At 55.3% G+C, this 8249-nt stretch overlaps 2 protein-coding genes across 12 annotated transcripts; one reads left to right on the forward strand and one right to left on the reverse strand.

Moving 5' to 3' along the window:
- Positions 1-1746: 1746 nt before the first annotated feature.
- On the forward strand, positions 1747-3696 carry CUTA (cutA divalent cation tolerance homolog). 2 transcript variants are annotated; one of them, XM_082732513.1, is made up of 6 exons: positions 1747-2201; positions 2596-2804; positions 2969-3028; positions 3141-3186; positions 3309-3358; positions 3469-3696. In XM_082732513.1, the coding sequence occupies exons 2-6, from the start codon at positions 2623-2625 to the stop codon at positions 3593-3595; spliced, it is 465 nt and encodes a 154-aa protein (XP_082588639.1). In that variant the 5' UTR covers positions 1747-2201; positions 2596-2622; the 3' UTR covers positions 3596-3696. The 2 variants fall into 2 exon arrangements, with proteins under 2 accessions (XP_082588639.1, XP_082588640.1); XM_082732514.1 differs by having other exon boundaries at positions 2172-2336.
- A 109-nt stretch (positions 3697-3805) lies between these two features.
- Positions 3806-8017, reverse strand: PHF1 (PHD finger protein 1; the record flags this gene model as incomplete). Of its 10 annotated transcripts, none has more annotated exons than XM_082732503.1 (14): positions 3806-4447; positions 4607-4684; positions 4954-5048; positions 5138-5327; positions 5451-5555; positions 5717-5784; positions 5899-6022; positions 6158-6226; positions 6376-6471; positions 6670-6818; positions 6925-7025; positions 7419-7514; positions 7625-7706; positions 7859-8017. In XM_082732503.1, 14 exons carry the CDS (start codon positions 8015-8017, stop codon positions 4159-4161), a joined length of 1701 nt encoding a protein of 566 aa, XP_082588629.1. In that variant the 3' UTR covers positions 3806-4158. The 10 variants fall into 10 exon arrangements, with proteins under 10 accessions (XP_082588629.1, XP_082588628.1, XP_082588632.1 ...); XM_082732502.1 differs by having other exon boundaries at positions 4607-4687; XM_082732506.1 differs by lacking the exon at positions 7419-7514.
- Positions 8018-8249: the final 232 nt, after the last annotated feature.

Below are 8249 nucleotides of genomic sequence, written 5' to 3' on the forward strand. Positions count from 1 at the left end.
GAGGGGGAGAAGGAGGAGGAGGTGGAGGAGGAGGAGGAGGAGAGAGGAGGAGAGAGGAGCGGAGAGGAGCGGAGAGGAGGAGAGAGGAGGAGGAGGAGGAGAATAGGAGCCAACGGCAGCAGCGGCAGCCGGGAGAGAGAGAGAGAGAGAGAGAGAGAGAGAGGGGGGCGGGGGAGCGAGCGACAGAAGAGAGAGCAGGAGGAGGAGGAGAGAGAGACTCTGCACCCCCCACCCCTACACAGTGAGAATCAGGGAAAGAGACCCCTGCCTCAAAAACACACCAGAATGAGAGAGAGTGCAGTTCTGAAAATGTAGACCTCAGATGCTGAGACAGAGAGACCCCAGACCCACAGGGAAAGATGCCTTGCTACCCACCTCCGGGGGGGCAGGGTGTTAATCTGAGGCACAAACTCAAAATCTCGAGGAAAAGAGACTCCAATCTCAAGAAAAAAAAAATCCCAGATCCCCTATTGAGAGAAGGGTCAGAGGTCAAAATATGAGTGTCCAGTTTCAAAAGGTTCTCCACAGCTACAGAAACCTTGGACTCCAGAATCAGGTGGTGGTTTTCAGGAACAAGATCAGACACCTAGAGTCAAAGAAAAAGGTGAGATCCAGATTCAGAAAAAAAACCCAGACCTAGAATTAGCTCTTAGAGGACTAAGATCCAGAGAGAGATACCAGACCCCAGACTCCTACCTCAGAAAAGAGAAACTGCAGATTCAGAGACTGATAACTCAAGAGATAAACTCCAGACCTGGGGGCTGAGCGTGAGGTGAAGGGAGAGAGAGAGGGACAGACACTCATGCAGCTCAGAGATACAGAATGCAGAGACCCCTAACTCATGAAGAAGAGTCTGAAAGACCGCAGAGAGTGATGAGTCCCAGAAACAGATATTCCCCAAACAAAAAGGAAACTTAGTCCCAAGAAAGATCCACTGCAAATACTGAAAGGCCCTACAGAGATCTAGCTCAAAAACAAACCCAAACCCAAAGACAGATAGATCTCAGGGAGACCCCATCCCCAGAGACACAGGTATGAGAGAACTCTTATAAAGGCCCAGCTACACCCACCAGCAGACTGGAGACCCCAAACATTGAAAGGACGGGGAATACTGGGGAGGGGGAGTGGCAAGAGCCTTTTCTCTGCTGCCTCCTCCCACCTTTCTCTCCTCTCATTGGCCCCTCTCTCCATTTTTGGGTCACTGGATGTGCTTGGGCCCCAGGGAAGTTATGTAGGACAGGTCCCGGCTCCTAGGGGGATGGGTTAAGGGAAGGAGACCCAAGATTCAGAGGTATACCACTCCTAGAGAATTAAATAGGAGAGGGGTAAGGGACAAAAGGACCATCACTACTTCCTGGAGTCCTCCATATCCCCAACCTGAAGCCCTCTTTCTCCCTTTCTCCACCCCCCACCCATTCACCAGTCTGTCTCAACCTTTGGGGGTTTCAGTTAAGAAGGCTGAATTGCCCTCAGCCCCATTTTCATCACCCTCTATCCCATTTGCAGGGCTCATTCTGTCCTTTTAAAATGCATCTTTCCCAACTAGCCATCGTGTCGCCGTGCCCATCCCTGCCTAACCATTATCCTATCCCCTGTCCAGGGACAGCTGGTTTCTCAGATTATGGTTCATTACCCAATTTAGGCATATGTCACTCCTAACCAAAGAGGCAGGGGGCGCTCTCTTCAGCCCTTGAGGTTCAATCTTCTCAGACCCTGCCACTCCTTAAGGCCTCGGAAACAGTTTAAGGGCTGTAACTTGGCACATTCTGGGGTTTAAGGATTATCTCCCCACTCCACAACCTGACGCATCGAGTCGGCGGGGTCTCCAGCCCCCCTTTCTAGCGCCAGCTCTCTCATCACGTGGCCTGCGGGACTGGCCTGCGATTGGCCTCTTCGCGCAGCCCATTGAGGGACAGTCGCCTAAGACAGACCCGCTCCCTCACGTGACAGTGGAACGCCGCTGCGGCTCTCCTCAGCCGGCCATTGGCCGTTTCCGCTTTACACGGAAACGAGCGCGCCATTTCCGTGCATGACTGCAGAACCGGCCCTCGATTGGCCAAATTCCCTTTTGCTCCTCCCCCGAAGGGAGGCGGGGCAAGGTGGGCCACGTGTGGGCCAGGATTGGCTGGCTCTGGAAGTTCGGGCGGGCTTCTACTGTCACGTGGTGTGCCCTGTTTTCTTATCACGTGGGTGCGACCCAGGTAAGAAGAGGCCGCTCTTACTGGGCTTGGGGTCCCTTCGCGGCGTTACGTGCGGTTGTTGATATTCAACCCTCCTCAACCAGCATAGGCTGCATGAGGGGGTGGCGGGCTCCCGCAATCCTGCTCGGCGGAGGGGTGAGTGACCGGCCCCGTCCCTTCCGGTCCTCGAAGCCTCGACCACCACCCTCACCCCAAATCTTAGAGGTTGGCTCCTGAGGAGGGAGTGGAGACCGAGTCTGCCTTAATTTCTCAAGTTTCTCTCCCAGCTTCAGGGACCTTTCTTTCGGGCTGCAGAAGAGGGAAGGCAGAGCCTGTGTATCCAAGTCAAGGGTTCCCGAGATGCAGTTTCCTCGGGTATTTGTGGGGTGACACCCTGTTCATTTCGTGCTCCCAGGCCGCTCTGCTCCTGTCGCTTCTTTGGATGCCGGCGCTGCTGCCTGTGGCCTCCCGCCTTCTCTTGCTCCCCCGAGCTCTGTTGTCCATGGCTTCAGGAAGCCCCCCGTCCCAGCCCCCGCCCGCCTCGAGCTCCGGCTATGTTCCCGGCTCGGTCTCTGCAGCCTTTGTCACCTGCCCCAACGAGAAGGTCGCCAAGGAGATCGCCAGGTGGGGACCTCGGTGTGGAGCGAGGAAGGAGCGAGTTGCGGGTGGGAGAGAAGAGTGCAGCAGCTTCCTGCCTGACCTCAGGCTTTGGAACCGTGCTTCTGGGCTGCCAGTGCAAAAATCCGGGTCGTGGGGCGTTCTGAATGGGGCTCTCTCTTCTCCTTCAGGGCTGTGGTGGAGAAGCACCTGGCAGCCTGCGTTAACCTCATCCCTCAGATTACATCCATGTGAGTCCTTATAGGAGTTGGGGGGGTTAGCCTAACTCTAGGGGCTGATTGGCAGTGCTTTTCCTTGAGGGCAATCTTTACTCCCTCAACACTCTTTCCCTGACCTTTTCAGCTATGAGTGGAAAGGAAAGATTGAGGAGGACAATGAGGTGCTGATGGTGAGAAACATTTCCCCATCCAGTGAAAACTGGATTCCCTGACCCTGACCCCATTCCCTCACCTGAGATCCTGAAATCAGCCCCATTCCTTGATTCAGTCGTGTTTGTATTTTGCCTCACAGATGATTAAAACCCAAAGTTCCTTGGTTCCCGCTTTGACAGATTTTGTTCGGTGAGAACTTGGACGTGGGTAGTGGTGAGGGTGGCACTTGCTGGGCAGTCTCGGGGGTGGGCTCCTTTAGGTAGATCTTTGAGTGATCCCTGCCCCCCATGTTTTCACAGTTCTGTGCACCCTTACGAAGTGGCTGAGGTGATTGCATTGCCTGTGGAGCAGGGAAACTCCCCATACCTGCACTGGGTACGCCAGGTTACAGAGTCTGTTTCAGACTCCAGCACAGTCCTACCATGAGAAACCCTGTTTATGCCATTGTTTTCCTTGTATACTTCATGCCCTTTAACTTCCAGGAGATAACTGGGCCCCTAATAAATCCTGTCTTTGGTTTTCTCTGCCTTTTGCCTTTTGCCTTTTTCCTTGTCAGGTGTGTGAATTTGGTTGGGAAGACTAAAAGTGCGCTAGTTGCTGTGTTCTCATCTTCCAGAATGACCCAGGGCTGCTAGATCTGTTTATTTACCTTTATTTCAATCATACAGAGTCCGGAATCCTTTATCATCCCCCCTCCCTCCTCAAGTCTCCATCCCCAGGGGTTAAATAATTTTAAAAAATATTTAAAAAGCTGTAACAAAATAACATCAAAGGAAATGGGAAGAGGGATGGGGGAAGGGTCAGGAATCGGGAAGGGAGTAGAGAAGAGAGAGCCTCTTCCCCAAACTCCCACCTGGATTCCAGCCTGGGCAGTAGGGAGAACTACCCCCCGCACCTCCCCAGGTACATCCCAGCTGTAGGTGAGGTCAGAGGTCAGGGTATGAAAGTGCCGGTGTGTGTGAATGGGGAGGTAGGCAGAGGCAGGTTGTTTAGAAGATGCCCCCACCTCCCCACTCAACCAGGTACTGCACAGAACCATCAGGCCGTACTCTCCGAGCAAGGACCCGGACAGGGTCCCCTCGGGACAGGTAGCCAACCCCACCTCGGACTCCTCCCCCAGTCCCAGGAGACAAACTACGGCACAGGGGAGAAGGGGGTGCTGAGCGTCTAGGAAGACCTGGGGAGGGGACTGGGACTGAGGACGATGAGGCAGTCATCGAGTGGGGGGCACTTTTAGGGATGTCTGTGGGGAAACCAATGTGAAGTTCCAGGGGTGACCTAGGGAGAGAAGGCAGTTGTGAGTCCGATGCAGATAAGGACTAAAAATGGAGCTCATGTTTGGATCAGAGGCACAAAGAAATCGGGTTAGAGACTGAGGAACTTAAGAGCACAGACATGAAGAAGACGGGTGGCACAGGTAAAGGGGAAGAATCTCACCTGTCTGGGGGTTCACCATCCCCAGAGGTCCCTGCGGTGCTGGCAGAGGGGTGGAAGGAAGCGAACATCCGGATGGGACTGCTGGGGTTGGGGAGGGGAAAGTCAGGACCTGAAGCAGGGGAAGAGGACCCTCTCCCACTGAGAAGAGCAGATCTCAAACAGCCCCAACGCATCCCCAGCCCTAGAATATTAGGGATCAGACATTGGTTCTGAAAGTCTAGGATAAGAAGTCAGTAGCCAAGGGGGAGATGGAAAACAATTCTGGGTAAGAAAGTCCAGAGGATGTAGAAAATTGGAAGAGAGATTCTAGGGGTATGTAACTGGCTGGAGGGTGAAGGAACACTGACCTGGGCAGGCAGCGGGCATCTGTGGGCCGGAAGTTGTAGCCGCTGCTGCCCTGGTAACTCTGGTTAGGGCTGGGGGGTGGTGGAGACACTGAGGCCTAAAAGAAGGAGCAGAGCACTAAGAGATAACCCTTGATTCCTTCCCACACCACCATTTGGCTTCATGGGGATCCCCCTGCCCCTGTACCTGCAGTGCCCTCTGCAGACGAGCCCGCTCCCTTTGCTCCTGGGGCTCGGGCTGATTGCGCACTGCTGAGGGTGGCCCCAGCTCCTCCATTTTCCCCTTCTGCCTCCTCCTCAGGGGCTCTGGCTCCGGCCTCCGGCGCTTCCCCAGGGGACGTGAGACCCCTCCCCCAGGGCCCTGCCCTGAAGGGAAGCTGTAAGAGGCCTCCTTATCCCCCCAGCCCCCTCCCGGACACCCCAAAGACCTCCCCATCTCCATAGGTATGCCTCCCCCATTAATACCCTGAGGATTTCCCCATCCACCCTGGACCAGTGACCTGGTGGGGGCTCCATCTTCAGTAGCAGGCTCCACAGGGGGAGGGATCCGAGCATGGAGACCAAACAAGCATTTCCTCTTCTTAATCTCCCTCCCTGAAATGAAACTGGGGTGAGGAGAGAAATGATACAGGGTCAGTGCAGTAATAAAGGGCCCCTCTATGCCATTACTCAGTGCTTTTCAAAAATGATCTTCCAGGGGAGCTGCAGCCCCTCTCCTCCCAGGCCTCTGTATCTGTCTCTCTTTCTGAGCCCCCCTCCAACTCACCGGTCCTTGTGGCTGTTGAGAGCAGAGAGGAGTTTGGAAGAACGTTCTCCCTTGGGAGTGTCTGAGAGCTGGGGAAGGGGGGTGCAAAAGGGGTCAGGGGAGCAGTGGTCCCTCTCCCTTCCCCCCCTTTTTTTATACTTCTGTGTTCCCCCCTCACCCCCCAAAGCTTCACCACCCCTTACCTCCCCGAGGAGCAAACTGTCCCAATTCTCAGAAGTGAAGGGAAGGATCTCACGGTCAAAATCAAAGTATTTTTTCTTACAGCAAACGCTGAGGTGATAGAGGACAAGATGGGCCACATCCACCCTGAAGAAATATTAAGTTGTCAGGGTTGTGGCAGCACTGCAAAAGCCTAGAGGGTCCCGAGGTAGGAGGCTGGGGCACACCGGGTGACCTCCTGGGGCTGCTGAGAGGACCTATGCTGAGGTCATGTCAGCTTACCAGCGAAGCTGTAGCCGCCTGACCTTCTCAGGGCCCCCCCGACACACACAGCATTCGAACTCATAGAACCTGGAAGTGGGCAAGAGGGAAGGAGAGAACACACCTTATGCCAGGAGACCATACCGGACTATGGAGGACTCACAAGGACGGGGTGCGCAGGGGAGTCAAGCTTCAGAGGCTGGGGAGAAAATGGAGCAGAGGCCGCGCTCCTGGCTCACCTGTCCCCATAGAGGAGGGGCTTGCTCAGACACTGGGTGCAGGCCTCGTGGAACCACTGCAGGCAGCTCCGGCACTGCAGCATCTTCAGGTTCCACCTGAGGGGTGGCACAGGCCTCGTGACTTCCAGACACTGCCCCCACCTGAGGCACCCATGCCCTCTGCACCACCTCCTTCTGTCCTCTTCAGCATTCCCCTCATCCTGTTCTTCCTCCTTCGTTCCCTGGGCTTCCCCTACCCGCACTGCCATCACTCCTTCCCTAAAGCCCCGCTGCCCCCCATCCGTCATTACTCACTCCCCGGGGCCACCACAGTAACAGTAGCTCTGCTGCCGGTTGCTCAGATGTCCAGCGTCCCAGTCTAGCCCCTTTAGTCCGTATGGCAGTGACAGCTTCATGCCCAGCATGGCCCGCGCATAGGGGCCCTTCTTCAGTGCACCCCCCCTCTGCAGACAGGAAATGGACAACCTGCTTCAGAGGGGTGCAGGGGGGGTGCACGGAAAGGCTTGGGAGAGGCTGTGGATGGGAGGCTCCCACAGGAAAGTGACTTACCTTGGTGGCAATGGCGAAGACGCACTGGCGGCAGACCCAAGATGTGCCTTCTCCTTCTCCAGGAGCGGGGGCCCTTGGAACGTGGCAGTCCTGGTGATAAGCTGAATAACAATAATATTGATGGTGCTAGCAACTGGGACAGGAGGGGTCTCAGCCACCTCATTTCATCCTTGACCATGATCTGGTTGTAGTGGGTGAATTACCCTTATTTTACAGGTTAGGGGACAGACTCCTAAGGGTTTGGGGAGGTCTTATGGTTAGAAAAGGGTGTATCTAAACCACCCTCTGTCTATAAACCTCACACCTCCCCATTCCATGGCTGTTTCCCCCTGTGCTGGAAGGGAGTGAGGTTATAGAGTTGAGACTGGCCCAGAGCAAGTGGCTTGGGGACTCAGCCAGGACAGGTAGCATAAGGACCAGTGGTGGAGGGAAGACTTGAGAGGCAGCCTGGAAGGCTCAGCAAGCTGGACCATTCAGGTGTCCTGCCCTCTCACCGTGGCGACACTTCTCACAGCTGACCAGCCGGTTCCCAGGGCCCACAGTCTCAGAGCGACAGACACAGCAGAGAAGTTCCTCCCCGGGGAGGGCAGCTGTGAGGGAACACAGTGTTGTGGGGCCTATCCTTAAGCCCCCTTTCCATCCCCCATGCCAGGTTTCTGCTTTTCATGGCATGCACAGGCTTGGGACTCGAGGGTCTCACCGGGGCTAATGTCTTTCCATAGAACCAGAAACTGGGAATCATCCTCAAACTGGACCAGACACACCTCCCGAGCACTGTCCACCTGGAATGGATGAGCACAGGGGACGACGCAGGAATCAGAACTCCATAAGGAGAATGGGGGAAAGATAATAGGTCAGAGATCGACGACGCAGGAATCAGAACTCCATAAGGAGAATGGGGGAAAGATAATAGGTCAGAGATCAAATCCCTTACCTTCTTGATGGTCCCCAAGTATAGCAGCCCATCCGTCCACCTGGCCAGCACATCTTGACCCTCCCAAAGACGAGGCCTGGGGCCTGAGGTGGGAGCAGGGGAGGCTGGGTCCCAAAGTGGGGGGGCACCAGAGCGGCTCAGCCGGGGGGGCTGTGCCATTGCATCCTGGGGGGGGCCTAGCCAGAAGTGGGATGGGAGAAGGTTATGAATGTTGAGCAACTCCCCATTTTTCTTTGCCTCAAGGATTCAAGTAACCATGGTTCCAGTCTCCACATCTGAGACACCTTGATAGGAAACCACACAGCACCCCTCCCAAGCTTCTTGACTCCAGCTTTTCCAACTCTGATGACTGGCTCTCCTCTCCCTAACACCCCCCACCACATCCCCCAAC

This window comes from Mustela nivalis (assembly GCF_964662115.1).
Source record: "Mustela nivalis genome assembly, chromosome: 5".
Taxonomy (NCBI): domain Eukaryota; kingdom Metazoa; phylum Chordata; class Mammalia; order Carnivora; family Mustelidae; genus Mustela; species Mustela nivalis.